Genomic DNA, 23,959 nt, shown 5'->3' on the forward strand with positions numbered 1-23,959 from the left:
CTGAGTTTCTTAAGTACAAGGAAGCACGTAAACAAACATCTTCAGAAATCACATCTGTTGTCCAAACCGGTAAACTTGTACCTTAACTTTCTCAATCTTCCATTATTGGGACCTTTTTTATGAAGTAAAAGAATTTTATAGATGGCATCGAGAAGATGCAAGAAGTACATAAGAGGGAGAGCACATGATAAAAGAGTCAGCTATGAAACAAAAAAGCTCTAAGCAAGAGCTAAAGAGCTGACAAAATCCGAAAGGTTAGGACAAAATTTACATAGAGCTAAATTATACCAACTATACACCCATATGAGACATTATTGGACCTTGGATCTAAGTTGCTCGGACACGGGTGCTGGTATCCGACACGGGTGCAGATCTAGAGGTCGGATCCTGTGAGATGTAAATTCTAAGATTCGGGGATACAGATCCTAGTACGAATACAGGTGCGAGGAGTCGGCTAAAAATAATTCAAAAATATAAAGATATCTCTAAATTATGAGAAATTTTGTGAATACTTATGTATAGCTTGTAAAGTGTGGATTTCTTTTCTATTCTCAAGTTGTAGATACGTAAAGGATTGATTTCCTAGATAAGGTATGCTATTTTCTTCCAATTTACCGTACTTTTGGTTCTAATTACGGGAATCAATTGTATCTCGTCTTGAATTTTCCATCCGTCGTGGTCAAAGTACTCAAAATTGTTTGACCAGATCCGGTGCGGATCCCATACCCACACCTATACTAGTGTCGTGTCGACACGGGTGCGACACCTAAATTGCCATGTCAGAGCAACTTAGCCTTGGATCACTAACTTAGGATCCTCATATCATACTTTTGGTAATAAATTTCTTTTTACTCTAATTCTTATTCTCAATCTCTTTGGCTATTACATTAGCCAATGGATCTCAAACCATGGCAACTAGTGCAGGTCAAGCTTTCTTACTACCGTCTTTGACTTTAAACTCACTTCTTTATCTTCCTAGTTGCCCCTTTAAATTAATATACATAAGTCATTTGTCTCGGTCTCTTAATAGTTCCGTTACTTTTCTCAATAACTCTGTTGTTATACAGGATTGTAGTAAGGGACAGAAATTGGTACTGGACACGAATCACAAGGACTTTACAACCTTAATCTTTCGAGATCACCACAGCTTGTCTTATTTCCGACTCTCCTGAGTTACTTCATGGACAATTAGGACATCCTCATTGGTCTCTTTCTAATTTGTGTAACTTGTCTACCTTAGAATAGGAGTCATGTCAACTTGTAGGCATACTCACGCTTCCTTCCCTCGTTGCCTTGATAATCATGCAGTCTTCTTTCTCTTTAGTTCATTCATATGTTTAGGTCCTAGTCGAGCCAGCTCTTCTTTGGGGTTCCATTACTTCGTTAGTTCATCGATGATTATTCAAGGTATACTTTGAATTCATTAATGAAAGATTATTCGAAGTATCAATTATCCAGACCTTTTGTGTTGAAATACAAACTCACTTTGTTGTTCTCATTCGCACCTTTGCATTGTCTGCAATTTTCATTCGCACCTTTTCAACGAAAATGGAGATAGGATATGATTGAGATACCTGCTTTACACTCTAGTGGTACTTAGAAACTTGTTCTTTTACCTCTACGTAAATCTACTATTTGTTGTCGATGGGTTTATGCAGTTAAAGTTGGCCCAGTTGGCAGAATTGATGGAATTAAGGTACATCTAGTAGCCAAAGGTAATGCTTAAATTTTTGGACTTGAATACAATAATACATTCTCTCATGGCTACAATTGCATTTGTTCATCTATTTCTATCCATATTGTTCGTCATTGGCCTCTTTATCGATTGAACATCAAGAATGCTTTTCTCTATGGCAATCTTGAGAATGAAGTATATATGGAGCAACCTCTCAGTTTTATTACTTAAGAGGAATCTAGTGGTCTTGTACACCAGTTGCATCAGTCCCTATATGGTTTGAAACAATCTCCTCAAGTATGGTTTGGTAAGTTCAACATGGTTATATCAGGAGGTAGATATGACTTGCAATGAGGCTATTCATTCTATATTCTACGGGTATGTTGCTCCACATCTGTGTATTTATTTGGTAGTTTACATTAATGATATAGTTATCATGAGCAATGATTAGGATGGTTGTAACGACCCGACCGGTTGTTTTGCTTTCTACATCCATGTTCCCCTAAATAAGACTCCTCGTATGTGCTTTTACTATTTTATGACTTGTGGGGATGGTTAATTCGGGTTTGGAAGGGTTCGGGTTGAAATCGGAATACTTAGTTCCTTAATAGTGGCTTAAAATAGTTAAGTTTGACTTGAGTCAACGTTTTGAGTAAACGACCTCGGAACCGGGATTTGACGGTCCCAATAGGTTCGTATAATGATTTTGGACTTGGGCGTATGTTCAGATCAGGTTTTGGATGACCTGGAAGCGTTTCGGTGCTTAATATTGAAAGTTGGCGCACTGAAGGTTTTCAAGTTCTTTAAGTTTGGTTTGAGTAGGTTTTGGTGTTATCGAGGTTCGTATGGGATTTTGAGCCTGGAAATAGCTCCGTATGGTGATTTAAGACTTGCACGCAAAATTTGGTGTTGTTCGGGGTAGTCTAAGTATGATTTAGCGCATTCGGAGTAAGTTGGAAGATCTTGAAGTTCATAAGTTGATTTGATTTGGTTTGGAGTGTAATCCTTAGTTTTGATGTTGTTTCACGTGTTCCGAGGATTCGAGCGAGTCCGTTTTATGATTTCGAACTCGTTGGTATGTTTGGACGAGGTCTCAGGGGCTCGGGTGCTACTCGGACGATGCGCGGAACTTGTTTGGACTAGGAAGAATTTCTGAAGCAGCAGGGCTTCTGGTGCGTTCGCACCTGCGAAGACCGCAGGTACGGCACCGGAGAAGCGGCCGGCTAGCCGCAGGTGCGAAGCTAGGCTGTGTGGGCTGAGTCCGCATGTGTGGACATGGAGGCGCAGGTGCGCGGCCGCAGAAGCGGTTAATGGCCCGCAGAAGCGGCCTAGAGCTGAAGGGAGCAGTGACGCAGGTGCGAGGGCTCGATCGCATCTGCGGGTCGCAGATGCGAAGAAGGCGTTGCAGATGCAAAGAAGGCATTGTAGAAGCGGAAAGAGGCCAGCCGGGGAGGGCCGCATCTACGATGCAACCTCCGCAGAAGCGGCCAAATGTTCCGCAGAAGCGGAAATCGCTTGAGGCACTGAGTTCATTTAAAGTCGGGACTTAGGCTATTTTGGTTCAATTCTTTCACTTCTTGGACGATTTTAGAGCTCTTTGAAGTGGGGTTTCCTCCTGGCCATTGAAGGTAAGTAATTCTTACCCAATGCAAGTTTAATACATAGATTGTGGGTAGATTTTAACATGTAAAATTGTGGAAATTTCAAGTTTAGTTGAAAAACCTAGGTTATGATAAAAATGAGATTTAACCACGAAAATGATTATTGAATTGGGTAGAAGTTATATATTTGAGTTCGTGAAATTATAAGTAACATTTATCTTCGAAAATTTCCGGAATCCGGGCACGTGGGCTCGAGGGTGAATTTTAGGGATCTTCAATTTAGGTTGGGTAATTACTCTAATAGCTAAATTATGAACTTGTGAGTGTATATTGATTAATTTATATAACATTTGGCTAGTTTCGGATTTATTGGCACCAAGTTGAGGCTTTAGAGCGGATTTGTAGACCGGAAGTGAGCTTGAGAACAAGGTAAGTCTCTTGCCTAACCTTGTAAGAGGGAACTTATCCCCTTAGGTGTACCTTTATTGTGTATTGCTTGTGTGGAGAGCTACGTATGCATGAGGTGACGAGAGTCCGTGCGTAGCTATATTCCATGATATGTCCGGATAGTCTTAGATCCACATCATGCATTTAATTGTATTATTGTGTTTATTATGCATATTAATTGTCTTGAATAGAGCTCAGACTAGGGTTTTTAAAGTTGCAAATTTTCGATTTAGATTTCTTATTTTTGGAAGAATTGAGGAATACGTAATAACTCTGAGAAATCCATGCCCTCTCGCGTCGCAAGTACTTCCGCGAGCGAGGTAAACGTCTCTACTCTCATGGGAGCGGGACGTTCGCCTCAGCAGTAGAAAAGATGCATCTATGGTTCGTGTCGTTCGACCCTCGGCAGTGCACACAGTATTTTGGATCGGGCTCGGCATAAATCGTCGGCGATAATACTCGGAGCCCGACTACACTTGATATTATTTTATGGCTTGAGAGGTTACAATTTATTAAATGACCGAAATTGTGGAAGTTAGTAGGTGGCAATTGGAGACTTTTAAATTGATTATCAGTTAAAGAATCATTAACTCACTACTTGTTATTGTGTTATTATTGCTCACTTACTCCCTGCCTATTTAGAATTTCTGTATTTAAATTGTTGGCCCATAGTAAGTGTCGATGTCGACCCCTCGTCACTACTTCTTCGAGGTTAGACTAGATACTTACTGGGTACATATTGTTTATATACTCACGCTACACTTTTGCACTAATCGTGCAGGATTAGAGACAGGTGCATATGGCAGTCATTCAGGCGCGCACTCCTGTTACCTCGAGGCATATTAGTGAGCTACTCTCTACGGTCGTTCTGCAACGCCCGCAGTCTCTCTTTGTATTTACTTTCTGTCTATTTTATTTCAGACAGTAGCATAGGTATTTTGTATATTCTACTAGTTGCTCATACACTTATAACACCGGGTTTTGGAAACATGCTAGTAGGCACATTATGGTTTTGAGTAGTTATTTCACTGTATTTGCTCCTTCATTAGTTTCCACTTCATTATATTTTTCCACTTCTCATCTCCTTAATAAATAAAAATCAACTACTTTGAAATTATTAAAAAGAGTAAATACATGACTAGTTCCGTGTTGGCTTGCCTAGCGGCAACGTTGGGCGCCATCACGGCCTATATGGGATATTGGGTCGTGACAATGGTATTAGCAAATTGAAGATCTGCCAACACTTCCAGAGAATGGATCTAGGCAAATTAAGTATTCCCAAGGCATTGAAGACCACTCAGTCCAAATCAGGAATTGTCATCTCACAATATAAGTATGCTCCGAATATTCTTGAGGAACGAAAAAAGACAAATTGTAGACCCATGGATACTCCTATGGATCCAAATGCTAAGCTTTTGCCAAGAGTGGGGAAGCCCTGTAATGATCCATCCTGGAAGGTCTAGGCGGTTGGTTGATAAGCTAAATTACCTCATATCGACTCAACATGACATTGCCTTTCAAGTGAGTGTAGTAATTCAGTTTATGGACTCCCCAAGCAACATTCATTTGGATGTAGTTGTATGTGTTCTTCAATAAAATCAGCCTTATGATTGCTTTTCGAGGATCTATAACACGAGTAGATTGATGGATATATAGATGCAGATGGGCAGAATAACCATTTGATAGACGGTCTACTTCTAGATATTGAACTCTCATTCGAGGTAATGTCGTGTCTTGGAAAAGCAAGAAGCATAGTGTGGTTGCTCGATATAGTGAAAAAGTAGACTATCGCACAATGGTTGTGGCAACCTGAAAGCTAGTCTAGATCAAGCAGTTGCTTAAAGAATTGAAGTTTGAACAAATCAATTAGATGGAACTTGTGTGAGATAATCAAGTTGCTATTCATATTGCGTAGAATCCGATGTTTCATGAGAGAACTAAACACATAGAGATCGGCTGTTACTTGTCAGACGATATTCTCAGGAGACATTGTCATAAGTTTGTGACGTGAAACAATCAGTTTACAGATATTTTTACCAAGTCCTTTACTGGTCATCGAATTAGTTACCTTTGTGACAAGCTTGGGTGCATATGACTTGTATGCACCAGCTTGCGAGGAAGTGTTGAGAGTATTCAGTACATTAGTTAGAATCGATTATGGATATATTAGTTTAATTGTAATTATGTAGCCTTGATTTCTTTCCTAGTTTAGAATAAGTGTATGTATTATTTAAACATACACTACCTTAGAAAATTATCAAGCAATACATTTCTCAATCCTTCTCCATTGTATGTTTCAACTCTCACAATTAGCAACAGAAATAATCATACCAGGTCATATAAATATCCTGAAACTAAGACAATAAATCCTACTCATTTATGCATAGTGCACAACTGGGAGCAGGGCTTTTATTTAAAACTGTACATAAGAAGTAAAAAAGCAAGAGGTTGAGGGGGTTCAATCTACAGGTTTTTACATCAAGGTAAAATCTAGGAATAACAAAATCATCTCAGAAGTTGTATCTGGAAAGGAAATAAATATACACACCTTTGCCAAAAAAGTACCAAATTCATCCAACTTTTTCTTCAATGGTGTCGCCTCCTGCAACAACAAGACAGCAAATCACTGTTATACCAAAACAAAGGATATTGTTATTACGGGTCAACGTATAAAGCTCACATCTTCCGTCATCAACATAGAATCACGTATACTGCCCATTGCAGTATTAGATCCAACCCCAATAACAACAGCTCTTGCCCTTCCAGCGACCACTGTAGTGCCCTGGCCATCAAAACAGAAATTTATCACATTGCCATGTTCGAAAACTATTTTAAGCAGCCAGCTATGGCTAAAACAACATACTAAAAACAAGTTTCTGAAGAAATAGTTATTACATATAACAAAAGAAATGTCTTTGACATTATAACCAGAAGTTAATTGTTTTCCATCATCTTTATTCAGTTGCAGGTTCTAAATGATGTCTACCAATTCTTTCATCCCAAAACTTTATGAGGGTTAACTGATCAATTTTCAGTCTATCATCCAGATTTTTTGGGGTGGAGCAGTCTATCATCCAGAATCAAAATTTCATTTTTTATTTTTATTTTTGATAAGGAGAAATCTCCAAGTGTGAGAACTTTCATTTTTCTAAATAAATACTATAGATTTTGAACGAACTTATTTGAAGTTAACAATGATTTTTAGTAATAACAATAATTATTAAGAATAATTTCAGAAAAAGAGAAAGTCACAAATGGGAAGAAGATTCAAGATAGTAGTTAATACCACAAAACCTACAAATGGTGAAAAGTGGAAGAGCTTGTGACCAGTGAAGAAGATGCAAACTTACCAAGCCCAAAGCAAGTCATCAATATTCCCATTTTACACAAAAAAAAGACATTAGACTTCTAAAGTCATCTTATATAAGCAAACTGTTCAGGGTCTCTATATCTACAAGAGTTTTCGACCTTTTGACATGTCTCTTAAGTAAAAAAGGTAAATCTCAGCACTCTTTAGCATCCCACAAATTCAAGGATCTGCTGCTTCAACCAATAGCAAGTTCACTCGCAAATACTTCTAATTTTTAAATCAAACATGAAAAGCTAAACATTCTTCAGGCTGAATAAATCAAGTGACAGTATTATCATCTCCCACATTACATGGTCAATGACATCAGCATGATGTACCATTTTAAGAAATTCATGCTCTAAGCTCCCTTTACATAGTATACTCCACAGGACTGGTTTTAGTAACTTACAGAAAAGAGGATGTTTGTCTTGTCCTGGTATACTGCATTTGTAGCAGTTGTTGCATCAAGCTCTTTTTCAACAGAGCAGCTCTCACCTGTCATCAGAACAAACAGAAGATGGCATAAGAAAAATAAAAGACAGGGAAAGGACCTAAAGAGCCTACAATGAAGATCTCTAATCAGCTTCTATATACACTCTCAATAGCAGATATTTTTATCTTCTATTATTTAGTGTCATTTTGGGATTCGTCTTATTTTTATCAATAAAATGAGGCATTTAGCATTATAAGTTCTCCAAATCAACTTGTCGCTAGGCCTACCTCGGGCCCAACGAGGCTCCCAGATTAGGACACGACTTACATTGTTGCACTACGTATTTAAATATCGCAACGTTTCTTTTCATAATCCTCACTGACTTGTTGCCTTTTTGTTTTTATTTTTATTTATTCCCCTCCCCAAGTTTAGTTCGTGCACTCTGGCATCATCATCATATTCCACAAGATCCAAGGGCCCTGCACATAGAACTGATACACTTTTACTTTCCAGTCAAAATCTCATGTTATCAGTGAAACAGTTTAGTTTGAGAACATAAAACTTGAAGCATCATTTAATTAGTAGATATAACACCTACAAACTCTGAGTATTCAAAGGAAGGGTTTACATATTGCACTCTAATAGTTCCTTTTTACGAGGATGTTGGCACTCCAATAGTAAATTTTTTTTTTTGGAAATGAAAAGAACAACATACACTACTAGGTTTCCCATACAATAGTAAGTAATATTCCGAAGTAAGCAACCCTCCATCATTAATAAAGTTTTGCTTTATGACGGCAGTCGACTTTTCCACCGGGTACTTGTTACCTACAAAGGTGTCGAGTTAACTCTGGCTACCAAAGCTTAGGTAGATCAAAAGAAATCACCTAGTTTTTTTTTATGGGATCTCATGGTTCTCCTCCAGCTTCATAGACCACTAGGTCATACCCTTAGGTTCCCATTCCCTTCTCTCTCCCTTCAACAATTAATTAAGATGGTTCGGACATGTGAAGAGGAAAAGCAAAGATGTCCCAATTAGGAGATGTGAGAGGTTGACCTTGGTGGGTATGAAGAGAGGTAGAGGTAAGCCAAAGAAATATTGGGGAAAGGTGATTAGCCAGAACATGGCACAGCTTAAGCTTACGGAGAACATGATCCTTGATAGGAGGGTGTGGAGGTCAAGAATTAGGGTAGAAAGTTAGTAGGTAGTCAAGCATTTTACTTTTCGTTTCCCGCACCGGTAGTTTTAGTGTTAGTATAGTATCTTTTATTCATAGATTGCTATTACTACCTACTCTTTGATTGCTATCTTTCGTTTGGGTTTTCATAATATCTTGTTGTTTTTGCTTCTTGTTGCCACTACTTTTTTTCATCTTTTTTAGCCCAAGGAGTCTATTGGAAATAGCCTCTCTGCTCTCCCATAAGGTCTGCGTACACACCACCTCCCCAGATCCCACTTGTGGGAATTCAGTGGGTTTGTTATTGTTGTTGTATAATTAGTATTTCTAGCACCTAATAGTTGATAACTCATAACTCATAACTGATAATTTTTAAGAAAATTTGCTTACATCTTTAAAATTTTAGTTATGACTGTAATCAATTCAGTATTAACAGCTATGTAATTAATTAAGATTAATGTCAATAACACAAAATAATTTGTTATTTTGATGACTTTAATGTCAATTTTGTAGCATAAGGTCTTAGAAATATACAATTCCTATAAAATATAAGTTGTTTGTGACGAAATTATCATTGATCATCTTTTTTTTATTTATGCAGGTACATCTGGGAATATTATAATAAACAAATAAGAAAAATTCTAGCCTCCCAAGATTATTAATTGTTAAAGAGTTCACTATATTCACATTATTTGTGAATTCTTTATATGATGTGTTTTCATGCATTCCTGACAAACAAATGGTAATGGAAGGTCAACTTTCATTAATCTGCAAGGAAAATTGAAGAAAATTATCATCTATAGGGACAAGTGTACCTGTTAAAATTGCCTGATCAACACGTAAGTGATCACTCAAAATCTCAATCATTCTCATATCAGCTGGAATTTTACACCCAACTTCACATTTCATGGAAAGGTCGAAAAGAAAAGTTTAGTACAAAATAAAAAGAGAATGAGTATAACAATGTTATACAATTTTCCAGTTGATAACCCTAAAAGACTTAACATACCACTCACTTCTACAATATCTCCAGGGACAAGGTCCGTTGCAGGTAATATGGAGAAACAACCTGACAGATCAATTTCACACGATATTTGAGCAGGATATGTCGAAAATGCTAATAGTCATACCAAGGACATAAAAAGGAAATGACTGAAAGTGATAAATAAAATCTTCCAAGGCTTTATTTAGCAGTAAGAAAGGGATTTCACAATTCCATGTCTCTATGTACTAGATTGGATTCCAGGATGACATATAGATTTCATATGGAGTCACAAAGCAAGGCAACATCACAACAACAATAACCCAGTAGAATCCCACTAGTGGGGTATGGGGAGGGTAGAGTGTACGCAGACCTTACCCCTACTCCGGAGGGGTAGAGAGGCTATTTCCGGGAGACTATAGGCTCAACAGAAGAGACAATAATATCAGAAAAGAACAAAAAAATAGATCCGTAACAATACACGAAACCAGAAAAATAAGATCAGTATCATAAAAGACAGCAAATAAATGGAAGGGCAATAACACAAAAATGGTGTTAAAACAACATAAACTGTTAGCAGTCCTATACACAACTCTATCAGACTAGCCGGTACAAAGAGGAAAAACGTTCGACTACCCCCTAGCCTACAACCCTAATGCTCGGCCTCCACACCTTCCTATAAAGAGTCAAGTCCTCGGAAATCTGAAATCGCGTCATGTCCTGTCTGATTACCTCGCCCCAATACTTCTTAGGCCGCCCTCTACCTCTTCTCGTACCTGCCAAATCCAACCGCTCATACCTCCTAATTGGAGCATCTATGCTTCTGCTGAACATATGCCCAAACCATCTAAGCCTCGCTTCCCACATCTTGTTGTCCATGGGAGCAACGCTCACCCTCTCCTGAATATCTTCATTCCCAATCTTATCTAGCCTAGTATGTCCGCACATCCATCTCAACATCCTCACTTCGGCTACTTTCATCTTCTAGATATGTGAATTCTTGATTGGCAAACACTCAGCCCCATACAACATGGCCGGTCTAACCACCGCTCTATACAACTTACATTTAAGTTTCGGTGACACATTCTTGTGACACATGACTCCAGACACTAACCGTCATTTCATCCACCCTCCCCCCCCCCAAATACAGTGCGTGACATCCTCATCGATCTCCCCGTCTCCTTGGATAATTGACCCTAGGTACTTGAAACTTTCTCTCTTGGGGATAACTTGTGAGTCGAGCCTCACTTCCACGTCGGCTTCCCCCGTCACGCCGTTGAACTTACACTTCAGATATTCCGTTTTAGTCCTACTCAACTTGAAACCTTTTAACTCCAGGTCCTGCTTCCATACCTCCAATCTCTCATTAACGCCATCTCGTGTCTCATCAATCAGAACAATATCATCAGCGAACAACATACACCATGACACCTCACCTTGAATATGGTTTGTTAGGGCATCCATCGCCAGGGCAAATAAGAACAGGTTGAGCGAAGATCCTTGGTGTAACCCCATAATCACCGGAAAAATCTTAGAGTCACCTCCCACAAATCCTAACCCTAGTCTTAGCTCCATCATACATATCATTTATCGCTCTAATGTACGCTACCAGCACACCTTTCACCTCTAGGCCTCTCCAAAGCAAGTCCCTAGGGACCTTATCATACGCCTTCTCTATGTCAATAAACACCATGTGCAAATCCCTCTTCCTATCCCTATACTGTTCCACCAACCTCCTAATAAGGTGGATAGCTACCGTAGTAGAACGGCTTGGCATAAACCCGAACTAGCTTTCTGATATATACATCGCCCTCCCTTCCACCACCCTCTCCCAAACTTTCATGGTATGACTTAGTAGTTTGATGCCCCTATAGTTGTTAGTTGTTACAATTTTGGATATCACCTTTGTTCTTGTACAGCAGAACCATCGTATTCCATCTTCACTCATCTGGCATCCTCTTTGTCATGAAAATAACATTAAACACCCCGGTCAGCCACTCCAAGCCCGCTCTACCCACATACCTCCAAAATTCTACTGGAATCTCAACTGGTCCAATCGCTTCGCCCCAACTCATCTACGCATAGCTCCCACGACCTCCTCAACCTTAATACAGCTACACTACCTAAAGTCTCGGTGACTCTCGGAGTGCCCCAATTCCCCTAGCATGATGTTATCGTCCCCCCTCTTCATTCAGAAGTTTATAAAAGTACGTCTGCCATATTTGCTTAATCTGGGTCTCTTCCATCAATACTCAACTTGTCTCACCTTTGATGCACCTCACTTGATCCAGGTCATAAGCCTTCCTCTCTCTTGCTTTAGCCAGCCTAAATAACTTCCTATCCCCACATTTGCCCCCATCTCCTCATACAACCGACCAAACGCAGCAGTCATAGCTTCTGTGACCGCTAAATTCGCCTCCTTCCTACTTACCTTATATCTTACTCTATTCGCTCTCCTTTGCTCATCGTCGGTGCTCTCCACTAGCTTAAGGTACGCTGCTTTCTTTTCCACTTTACCTTGGACCACGTTATTCCACCACCAGTTTCCTCGGTGCCGGTTAGAGTAACCCTTCGAGACCCCTAACACCTCCCTCGCCGCCTCCCTTATACAGTCCTCCGTCGCCGTCCACATAGCGCGAGCATCCCCACCACTCTACCAAGCTGCCATAGCCGTCAGCCGCCTCACCAACTCCTGTGCATTATCCTTAGTTAAAACTCTCCGCCTGATCCTCGGTTGACCCCGTACAAACCTCTTCTTCCTCTTTATCAAGATACCAACATCCATCACGAGGAGCCTATGTTGAGTCGCGAGGTTCTCACTCGGGATCACCTTACAATCCTCGCACAACCCCAAAGCAAAAGCCATTGTGCACCTCGTCAGAGCCCCAAGCAGACGACCCAATATGATCATTGAAATCCTCTCCTATAAATAACTTTTACATAGGCGGAGTACGCCACACCACCTCATCCAACCCCTTCGAGAAGCGTCTTTTAACTTCCTCGTCCAAGCCCGCTTGCTGCGCGTAAGCGCTAATGACATTCAGAGTGCTCCCTCCAACTACTTACTTTATCTCTATCAATCTAATTCACCCCCCTAACCTCAACATTGTCGTCATAATAAAATACAGCTTTTGTTGATTTTTATTTTTCCTTTTCTATTTTTTTTTTCTTTTTTGGCAATGGCAGTTCACTTTTCTTCAGGACCTTCTAATCAACTTTGAGTCAGAACTCCTACCAATGACAGGCCGATTTTCTAAATTCCTTTTTCAATTTCTCTAAAGATGAAAAATTATTTGAGTTTGTAGTCTAATCCTTGACATAGAATAATACAAAAGAGACTGTGAAAAGCTTTGGACAGCCTAAATAAATTGTGCATTAGCACATCTATAAACTGTTACTCACAATAAAGTCAAAATGTGGATTTCACCTAATAAAAAGATACAGAATCACGAATGCTATAGACAACAAAAATAAAGACTATGTGGCACATGCTTTACAATATCAAAGATCATAAAACCAATATATGAAGTACAATAAGGATACAGGTAATCGAGCACCACTTTAAGTTATTTTATGCGATTGAATTTTGTCTTACATAAATGCAGCTTACACCCATTAAGCATAAAATATGTAAGCCAAAAGAAAGAGACACAATGAACAGGATCAGAATCAGATTAGAGGCTTAAAGGAACACCCATAAGCACTACTAACAAAAAAATAACTTTCACCAATTGATAAGAGGATTCAATACTCGGGGAAGGTCAAATTACCATTGCGCAGGACAGTGGCAATGTCAGCTTGGTATGCACGTAATTCCTGCAATTAGGAAACAACTTGTGAGTTAAATATTTCAAGAGCAAACAATGGACAAGACAGATCATAACAACTACAAAAACTGATACATTTTATGAAAATCATAATTTTCCTCCATGTAAACATAGATAGTCAAAATGCCAAACACTAATGATCAAGGGACAGTGATACCATGACATTTTAAAAAATGACTAGATTAGTTTGCACCTTATCTTTTTCTTTTTGTTAATTAGGAATATCTAGTTCGTACATCGATATCATAGCATATTTATGTAGCTCAATCAAAATAACAATGAGCACAACCAAAAACCATTTAGCATGTAATTTATCCATTTTGGGATCTTTTGTAAAATAAAAGTTGCTAGTATGACCATGAACGGTGGATTTTTTGCTAAATGGAAAGAGGTTGTTACTGCCAGGGGTTAATAGGGAGAGAACAGAAATCAACAATTTAAAAGGTATATGCCAAGAATAGGTAGAAAGATGGATTAAATAGAAACTCACCTATTACAGCTCAATATTAACAAGTAAACGCTACCCAAATGGATAGTGTTAAATCAAAACTATAACTATTTGAAATTTTTCACAAAAAGAAGGTGAAGATCAGCAGCAGCAGAAACTTTGATAAGATCTACACAAGAGAATAATGGTCAAGCGCTTTACCATAATGTGCCAAATCTATAACATCACATAAACAAAAAGTTTAACAACAACAACAACAACAATAAATCACATAAAAAAATCTATAACTTTTCGTTTAAACGAAAAGTTTAACTGTGTGAAGAAAACTGTAACAATAAAAAGCATCCCAAACAACTTAGGAGTCGTTTGGTTGATTGTATAGGCATAATTAATCCCCGCGTAAAATAATAGTGTTTGGTTTGGTCGCATAAGAAAACATAATCGAAGCACAACTCAATTAGCATTTGGCTGGCTGCATGAGAAAAAATAATGGCCTCATACTTAATGCAACATTTGGTTGGTTGTATTAAACAATACCCGCATTAAGTTATGGGATTAAGTGTAGCATTTGGCCTCATACATAGGAATCTATGTATTATTTTATGGGGGATAGGATGTAGAGTAAGATATGTGTATAAGTGACATGGGCGTTAAACTATCCAAAGGCAAAAATGCCCTTTAAAGCAATTAATTCTTGTGTAATAATCCCTTCATTATTTATCACCGCATAACAATCCCTTAACTATTAATCACCACATAAACACACTGCTTTATAATCCTGGATAACTAGTATGTGAACCAAACAACCTTTTACTGTCTACAGAAGCTAAAACAAAAACAAGGTACGAGTTATTCTATAGATCTTAAGAGAATACAAACCATAAAGATTTAATGCACAATTTGCTATATTATTGTTGTGAAAGAATCTGAGCATCTAATCAAAAACTTTATGGCAACGGGTGGAGTAGCCCAGACTATTTAAACTCCTTTGGAAACACTTGCATAACCAATGAGGGACAAGCGTAGTATTCTCGGACACCCTCCCGCATGTTGGCATGTCACCCAATTCTAGGGTTTACACGTGGATTTGAATTCTTTTTACTTTCTCTTTTGAGGCAGAGAGAGAAGAAGCTCAACAAGAGTGGTCCTAGAGTAGGAGACATATTAGACTCAACAACGGGGGCTTGGAGCGATGTCAGTGGTTTGACGAGCTGATTTGGGAGAGAGGGAAGTCCAGAGCAACTTCATGGGTTAGGTTGAGAGAGAAGCGAAAAGCAATAGAACATGAGCGAAGGAAGTAGCTGTACAAACAGGCTCACCAAAGTTTAGCTCCGATACCATGTGAAAGAATCTGATCATTCAACCCAAAACCTTAATGTAATGGGTAGAATATCCCAAGACTATTTAAACCCCTTCGAAAACCTTACACAACCGATCAGGGACAAGTGAAGCATTCTCTATCAATTCCCATAAATAATTTATCACTGGAACAAAGTCATGACAAGGAAAATACTACAGTACACACACCAAATTGTTGTACCGAAGGACCAGTTGGATCGCGTTTGGATGAGACATGATAATTTGTAGTAACATGAGGATGTGATGCTTATCTTGTCTTATATAATAAGAACTGAAATTACTGACGCGGAAAATGAAATAAGATGTTCCCTTTTTTGATAAGGTAAATAATTTTATTAACAATAGGGGGAAACCCTGTATACAAGTCGTAAAACAAAAAGAAGAGAACCTACACCAAAATATGGTTCTCAACAAAAGAGGCCCAGTCCTCTATACAAATGAAATAAGATGTTAAGCTACTAGTTTCTAAATTAACTTTATGCATCCTCTCTTGTGGAAAATGATCTGGAAAAGAAAAGAAGACAAAAAGACAGAATATACAAGAAAGAGCACACATGTGATCAAGAAGATACAGAATTCAACCTAGTAAAACGAGACCGAAATCAAAAGAATAACTTAAAGGAGTAGGATGCTAACACAGCAATGTAACTACTTTTACACTAAACTGGATATCTCACCTCAAGAGCCTTTTCTGCATTTGTTTCTGTAATCACACCGACTGCTGCATTTGCAGCCAATATCATCAAGATAACCTATAAACATAACTTGTGATTATGGTAAAAGGAAGGTTACTGCAAAAATGAAACGAATTTTGTTCTTCAAAATTACCCCCAAAAGACTTTTCTACGCACTTTGTAACACACTTTCTTTAGATTAATCGATATCACACGGAGAACGTGTTCGCTGTAACATATTGAATTATTATTTCTGAGCTATTTTTGCCACGTAGTCTCTTCCTATTCATACTTTTTCCTTGCTACTATTAGATAATCAAAAATGATGCTATTCATACTATAAGCAAAAAGTGCATCATGTGCTAAAATCATGAAGCAAACAAGGATGAAAAAGTATACATTAAAATGTTCATAAGTAGCTTAAGTTTGATGAAAAAGTATACATTAAAATGTTCATAAGTAGCTTAAATTTGGTAACATCGTTTCATTCTACTAGCAGTATGACACACTATTGTTAGTTTATTCATTAGACAGTTATGTTTGGTAGAAGAAAAATTTCACCAAATTGTACTCCTGCTCCGTGCCCTAATGGTAGTAAGAAAGAGAAGTCAAGTTAGCTTACAGAAGGTTCAATGAAGGCTGATAAGACCGTCTCTCCATTAGCCAGTGCCAAAGAAAAGGAAATAAAAGCAGCTGCAATTAGAATCTTAACCAGCAAATCATCAAATTGCTTCAGCACCAACTTCCAGAAAGGAATGACTGCAAGAAATGATAATACATAGACAGAACTAAGCCACAATGTAGCAATTATTACTTATCAGAAGAAAAAAAATTCTTTATTAATAAGCACAATGTCTGAACTTTATTCAACTCAATTGAATTGTTGAAACCAGCAATAGCTTCGGTTCATTAAATATGTCATGGTGTGGGTCATGAAACACCTGAATCTGGCTGATACTCTATTACATACTCAATGAATAATATTCACACAACACTGCAAACTCCCCCATAGCTGAAAGGAATGGAGATTGTTGAAGATACAATTAAGTAATTAAAAATGTGCTCTCTTAACAGCTTAACCTTCTAGATGCAATAGTCACACACTTCAGCCTGGTAGCAGAACAGGTAGAGGTCCTGGGTTCGAATCTCACCCCCATCCATTATTACGAAGAATTTTTACGTGCTTGGCTCATATAAAAGAATCAAACCCGTACGCGAGGGGGCGTGCTGAAGATATAATAAAGTAATAAAAAGCGTAAGCTTTTAGTTAGTCACACAATTCAACAAAGATAATGTTGTAGGATACAGGATTAGGAATCAGTAATATCATAAAGAAGGACAGGATATGGAGTTTCACTTTTGTGAAGTGGAGAGAGCAGTGCGATCTAGAAGCCCCTAGCCCTGATAGATTCAGATTGGTGTTCGTATTTTACATAAATGCTGGAACATTGAGAGATGTTTCAGAAACAATATAAGGAGAAGAAATTTTGAAAGAAGTTTAAGTGCTTCTTTTATTTCTCTTATCCCAAAGAAAAGTGGGGCTTTGGAACTAAAGGTCTTTAAACCAATAAGCTTGATAGTATTAATAACCGACTGCAAGGTATTATGCCAAGCTTCATTATTCACGGAATGCTTTTGTCGCAGGAGAGACAAATCCCAAATTAAGTTCTCATTGCAAATGAATACCTAGACTGGAAAAAAAAAAGAGAAGGAGATCAAGGGATCTATTTAGGAAACAGAAAATTGAAGAGCCCTTTATGCCGAGCTTCATTATTCACAGAATTTTTTTGTCGTAGGAAAGGGAAATCTCGAATTAAGTCCTCATTGCAAATGAGTACCTAGATTGACAACAAATATAAGGAAATAGAGGGATCATAAAAAACAGGACATAGAAAATTCCTATGACCACATTTAGTTGGAATTTCTTCATCTCAGTTCTAGATTTAAATGAAAAGTGAAAGTAGATTGAGACATTGAGTGGATTAATGCACTGTTTAAGTCCTCGTCTTGTTAAATGGCAAGGGTGAAGGCTTCGATAATCTTCTAGAGGCCTTAGACAAGATCCATCGTCACCCTTATTAATAACTGTGATGGATACTCTTAGTAGAATAACTGATAAGGATGAAAGGATGGGGTAGACAACTGGCTTCAAAGAGAGCAAGTACAGATTTCCAGCATCCACTTTGCAGATGACACACTGTTTTCACGTGAAGACAAGGATGATCAGTTAAACAATATTAGAGTATCTTATTGGCCTTTGAAGTAGCCTACAAATTGCATGTCGATTTCGAAAAGAGTAGCTTTTCCTCTATGAGGAACATCACAATTATTCAACAGCTCACATGGATACCAGGATTTAAGATTGGTACATCACGCATGCCATTAGGTGCAAAACATAAAAGCAAAGTGTATGGTGTAGAGTGGTAAAAAATCTGAAAGAATCTTAACTACCCGAAGGATGCATTACCTAGACAGGCTGACTTAGATAAACAGGCAGTTGAGTACCATTCTGGACCACTGCCTGCTTCACTCACAATTTCAGCAAAACGGGAGAAATGATTAGACAAAATCAGAAGCATCTTCTTGAAAAGAAAGAAAAGAAAAAGGGAAAATTCTTGTAAGGTGGAAAAGCACTGTGACTGCCATAGGAAGGGAGATGGGCATCAGACACTTAAAACACCACGATACGAAGTTGTCTTGGGAAGTGGCCATGGGGATTTTGCTATGGCAAACGAAAAGCTGAATTCAGACCAAATTATCGGAATGGAAGGATATGGACCCCTAACCAATAAGGCAATAACCACATTTTGAGGAGTGAGCCTATGGAGATGGATCAACAAAGAATGGGAGAAAAGAATTGTTGATGCAAAGGATGGGAGAAATCTTCCAGAATACAGCTTGATAGTAGGGGTTGCAATAGAGTCATATTTTGATCTGATGTTAGAATTTCGGACACTTTCACTCAGGAGAGATTTCAAGATCTATACAGATTTCCAATGAATCCTGAGGCAGTGTTGTAAATAGCGAGCGCTACAGCGCTAAAAGCATGTAGCGATGCGAGGCGAGACAGTGTCGCCATTTCTGGGCTGTTGCGATGCGAAAAAGAAAAGCGAGCGCCTCTGCCTGTGTAGCGAGAGGCGCTGCGATGCAAGAGGCGATGCGAAGCGTCGCTATTTGAAAATAATGGAAGAAAAGGCAGCGATTTATACTAAAACACAAAAATTAGGGCTTGGGTTACACTTCTTCCGAGCAGCGACCACTTCTTCTCCTTCAGCGACAAAATTAGGGCTTGGGTTTCACATCTTCTTCTTCTTCCATCATCAGCCATCAGCGACCACTTCAGGTATGTTACTTTCTTTTCTTTTCTTCTTCTTCTACTTTCTTCTTCTTCTATTTCAGCTCTGGTCGACCACCATTGCTGTCTTCTTCTTCTTTCTTCTTTCTTCTTTCTTCTTTCTTCTTTCTTCTTTCTTCTTTCTTCTTTCTCTTCTTCTCTTTCAGCTCTGTTTTTCTTCTTCTTTCTTTCCTCTGTTTTTCTTCTTATTTCTTTCTTTCTTTGCTCTGTTTCTCGACCAGAGCTTTATTTTATTTTTGGGTTCTGTTTTTGGACATCGAGCAGAGGCAGTAGCTCTGTTGTTTCTTTCTTCTTCTTTCTTTCTTTGATTCTTTCTTTCTTTGCTCTGTTTTTCTTTGCTCTTATCTATTGTTTGCTCTGATTTGTTGCTCTATTCTTTCAATTATAGAAGAATAGATGTTGCTTGTTTTAGAGTTTAGACTATTAGACTTTAGGTTATGAATCTACTATGAGTCTATGACTATCTATTGAGTCTTTAATTTTTGACTGATATATTTATTAATATATTATTGTTATTGAGTTTTTAGTTATATGTATATAATATTTTATGTTTTGTATAAATTGTCGCTTCACATAAAAAAGGCGAGCGCTTCGTTGCGCGCCTCTCGCCTCAGTGAAGCGGGCCCTCGTCGCTATTTGTCGCTGCACGCTATCCAAAACACTGTCCTGAGGGCCTGATAGCTCAGAATCATAAAAATGGTAGCGACATTAAGTTCAGAGGAAAATGTAATGATTAGAACCGGAGCAGATCAATAAAATGCTTACTTTACTGCAAATCTTTCTGCATTCTATCAGCACCAAAATGAAAGAAGTTTAAGGAAATTAAACCTTTATGCATAGCATGGATAGCAAGGAAAGAGGGGAATAGAAGGTGTTTTGAACAGCAGGTTCGCTCTATTCTCTTGAGATATTCTTTTGAAATGGGTTCTCTTGAGATTTAATCATGAAAGCATCAACTCGGTGGCCTACAAAATGTGAATATCTACTTTGTCCACAAAGAAAATGGAGTTTTGCTATTGATTTTGGAACCAAACACTTGTTTGTCATTTATCAGGAAATACACTTACAGCATAACAGTGACATTGATTAACCTGGTAATTTATTTATGACCAATTTGGCTTAAGCCTTTGGGTCAGCTCTATAATTGTGTTGAGTAATTAAGAATACCGTTAATTAGAAACATTTTTTATCACGTGTACTGTATGCTCCTCTAGAAAAAGCTCTCTTGTATCAATTCAACAAGAGCTTTCTCTGTTCGTCCTCTCTATTCACGAATGCTACTTGTTCATCAAAAATCTAGATGTTTATTAAAAGTAATTAAATGAAACACAGGAATAAAATCTCCATAAGTAAACAGAAGTTAGCTTATTGACTATGCATGTTTATCTTTTACCCTATTTTAGATGCCACCTAATTGTATGTATCTGACAAAGAAGGGGAGAGAGGAAGGCGAAAGAACTTACTTTTTTCTTGAGGCAGCACTAAGAACATTCATGGAACATGCAACCAAAGAGAAAATTGATATCAGAGAAGACAAAAATCAAGGAACTGATAAGCATGTATATAGTAATATGAAACAATCCCATGCACAATTATCAAAATTATAACTTATTAACAAATTCAACTTATCATTTGTGTTGAAGGGAAAACTTATCACCATAGATACTAATTAGAAAGAGAAAAAAACATTTCTTATTGTGTCAGAAACAAAGAATAGAAAATTGAATGACAGTTTAGGGTTATCACAATGGCCTCTCCTGAAATAAACATTGTCTCACCCTGCCCATTAGAACATTACTGTATTCATGACATCCCATCCAGAATCATAAGGCAGTGCAAAACATGCCCTCGCTGTCTCAAAGAATGATAATAATATGCACCCAAGGATATGACCCGATGGTCAATGAAGTGGAAGAAAAATCATAGAAACCCAAGGCTCAAATGTTATTATGCTATGCGATTTCTTCCATATGCCTAATCCTTGGTCTTGGTGGGTAGTGTTGAGTTGCTCCACATCGGTGGGACCTGAAATTTAGTCCATCTTGGACAATCCTCACCTCATGAGCTAGCTTTTTAGGTTGAGTTAAACTCAAGGTCCTTACATGGTATCAAAGCTACACCCATCTTAATTCTTGGTTTACTCAATGTTGGGTCTCCATATTATGTTGTCTAAGCTCCAATTGGCAGGCCCGGGCATGCGTGGGGAGGGGTATAGAGTTGTCCCACATCAGTGTGATGTGGAATATTTGGTCCCTTATATGATCTTGGACAATCCTAACCTCATGAGCTAGCTTTGGGGTTGAGTTAGGCCTAACGACCTCTTTCTTTACAAACAAAATTACCACATGCATGTTCTAGTAGAGGATAGCAGGTATCCGGTGGGAATCGAGGCGAGCTGGCCAGACACCGCTGTTAGTTAAGAAAAAAAGAACATTAACACTATAACATTTTGTGGCCTCATAACTCTTGGATCCAAACACTTCATTTTATTCTCCACATCCTATACCCGCTATAACACCCAAATCGAGCTAGCTGCATAATCAGCTCATCAATTGTTTTCTGTCATTAGCCAAAAATTACAATGCAGTTTAGAAATGATAGCTACCTAAGCATCATAATTACATTAGGAACCTAAATCTCTTGGATGTAGTATGAACTTATAAAAAACTAGCACTAACAACAACAACAACAACCCAGTATAATTCCACTTAATGGGTCTTGGGAGGGTAGTGTGTACGCAGACCTTACCCCTACCCTGGGGTAGAGAGGCTGTTTCCAAATAGACCCCCGGCATCCTTCCCTCCAAAAACTTCCCACCTTGCTCTTGAGGAGACTCGAACTCACAACATCTTGGTTGGAAGTGGAGGTTGCTTACCATCAGAGCAACTAGCACTAATCTTGTTAAATTTACTAAACTAGAAGATTCTAATTCTAGGAACCTTTTTTCCTTCTCAAAAGACCTGGCTAAGGAATCTCTACAGATTCTATGAATTTACATCAACAGAATGCCCACAAACCTAAGACCAACTCCCGCTAGCACAATGTATGCTATAATTAAAGTGTGCACATGCCTATAATGTTCCGCTTACTGAATTTAAGGGCACAATGGAGTCAAATTACACATATTCTGGTCCTGAGTTCGTTCCTGTGAACTCATACTTCACAAAAACAATAGTTTTACAAGATGGCAATAATGCGTGCAGCATAGCCAATTAAGTATGCGATAAAATAGGACACAACAGAGTACTGTAACTTATATTTGTTTACACTATACAAGATACTGATCCCAGAAATATTCCCCAATATGCAGGCATAGCACATGAGAAGTAAATGGAAGAGAATGATTACCATTTTTGCCATATAATCTGGCGTGTTGTGTAACCTGGGAAACAAAAGAAAAAGAATTACATCACAACCCAAAAAAACTCATTTCCTAACCACGGCTGAAGAAAGACAAAGATACATGTATGATGGGAAAAGGAATCATTTTATACAGCATTACTGCGGTATTGAAATGAAAGGGGTTCCAATTGGAGTAAAATGATTATAGAGGATTCATACAGCACATCCCGACTAGTTTGAGATTAAGAGTAATAGTTGTTGTTTGTAATTGTACTGAAATAAACAAAAATTGATGAAGCAGTAAGCTTATTAAATATATGAACCTGTATATCCGTAAGACCTTTAGTTGGATCCACGCCAAAGAATTCAAGAACCTGTAAATGGAATCGCAGCATTGTTATAAAAATTGGGTCTTGAGAGAATCCAGTTTAAGCAGAAATGGTACAATTGAGAATACCTCAGCGACAGATCGGGCGTAAGCATCCTCCATTGAAGGAGGTGAGCTTCTTAGACAGAGAGAGGGCTGGTATTTCTATAATTTGAAGTGAACAGTGTCCTTATGTCTCTCTCAGTACAATATAGGACTTAAAGAGGTGATCTTGTGACAAATGAAACAGGCGAAGTGCACCTGTAGTCTTGTCTGATGAGATCTGACAAAGTGACTGGTTTCTTTTGCCAGGCAAAAATGTTATAATTAAGGAAGTATTATAAAATAAAAGCAAGGGACTAAAATGTAAATAAGAAGAGATACAGTCTTTTATTCTTTCACTTTAGTGTATCTTTCCATTGCAAATGACTTTTTATAGGCATAAAAAGTAAAGATGATGGACATAAAGTAGGAGATATAATCTTTAAATTATTCACAACATGGGCATCCAATGTACAAACTATTCATAACACTCCCCTTGGATGTCTATGTAAGATAATGTGTCTCATTAAGAACTTACAAAAAAAATATTGGGATATACATAGTTATTTATAATATGCATTGTTTGTTGCCTCATTAAAAACCTTACCAGGAAACCCAGTGGGACAAAACCTTGGTTAAGGAAAAGAGTGCAGCGTGTAGTTACTCCCCCTGATGAAAAATCACTTAATGTCTCGAAGACGACGCATTCCAATCTTATATATCAGCTTTTCAAATATTGAGGTTGGTAATGCCTTAGTGAACAGATCAGCCAAATTATCACTTGAACGAACTTGTTGTACATCTATTTCACCATTCTTCTGAAGATCATGAGTGAAAAAGAATTTCGGTGAAATGTGTTTTGTTCTATCTCCTTTGATAT

At 38.1% G+C, this 23,959-nt stretch overlaps 1 protein-coding gene across 2 annotated transcripts in view; it reads right to left on the reverse strand.

Moving 5' to 3' along the window:
* LOC104211965 (calcium-transporting ATPase 3, endoplasmic reticulum-type) overlaps positions 1–23,341 on the reverse strand; it is a 74,454-nt gene extending 51,113 nt beyond the window's left edge. The window contains exons 1-12 of one of the 2 annotated variants that reach the window (XM_070162335.1): positions 23,128–23,341; positions 22,994–23,044; positions 22,677–22,710; positions 20,792–20,809; positions 16,596–16,732; positions 15,977–16,051; positions 13,436–13,481; positions 9,693–9,752; positions 9,499–9,579; positions 7,482–7,567; positions 6,404–6,505; positions 6,272–6,325 (exon numbers count right to left, since the gene is read on the reverse strand). In XM_070162335.1, coding sequence (XP_070018436.1) covers positions 6,272–6,325; positions 6,404–6,505; positions 7,482–7,567; positions 9,499–9,579; positions 9,693–9,752; positions 13,436–13,481; positions 15,977–16,051; positions 16,596–16,732; positions 20,792–20,809; positions 22,677–22,710; positions 22,994–23,044; positions 23,128–23,160 — 777 coding nt within the window. In that variant the 5' untranslated portion in view covers positions 23,161–23,341. Of the gene's footprint in view, positions 1–6,271; positions 6,326–6,403; positions 6,506–7,481; positions 7,568–7,832; positions 7,937–9,498; positions 9,580–9,692; positions 9,753–13,435; positions 13,482–15,976; positions 16,052–16,595; positions 16,733–20,791; positions 20,810–22,676; positions 22,711–22,993; positions 23,045–23,127 lie in introns of those variants that run through there. The other variant, XM_070162336.1, reaches the window with a different exon arrangement.
* Positions 23,342–23,959: the final 618 nt, after the last annotated feature.

Source organism: Nicotiana sylvestris, chromosome 11 (assembly GCF_000393655.2).
Source record: "Nicotiana sylvestris chromosome 11, ASM39365v2, whole genome shotgun sequence".
Lineage (NCBI taxonomy): Eukaryota > Viridiplantae > Streptophyta > Magnoliopsida > Solanales > Solanaceae > Nicotiana > Nicotiana sylvestris.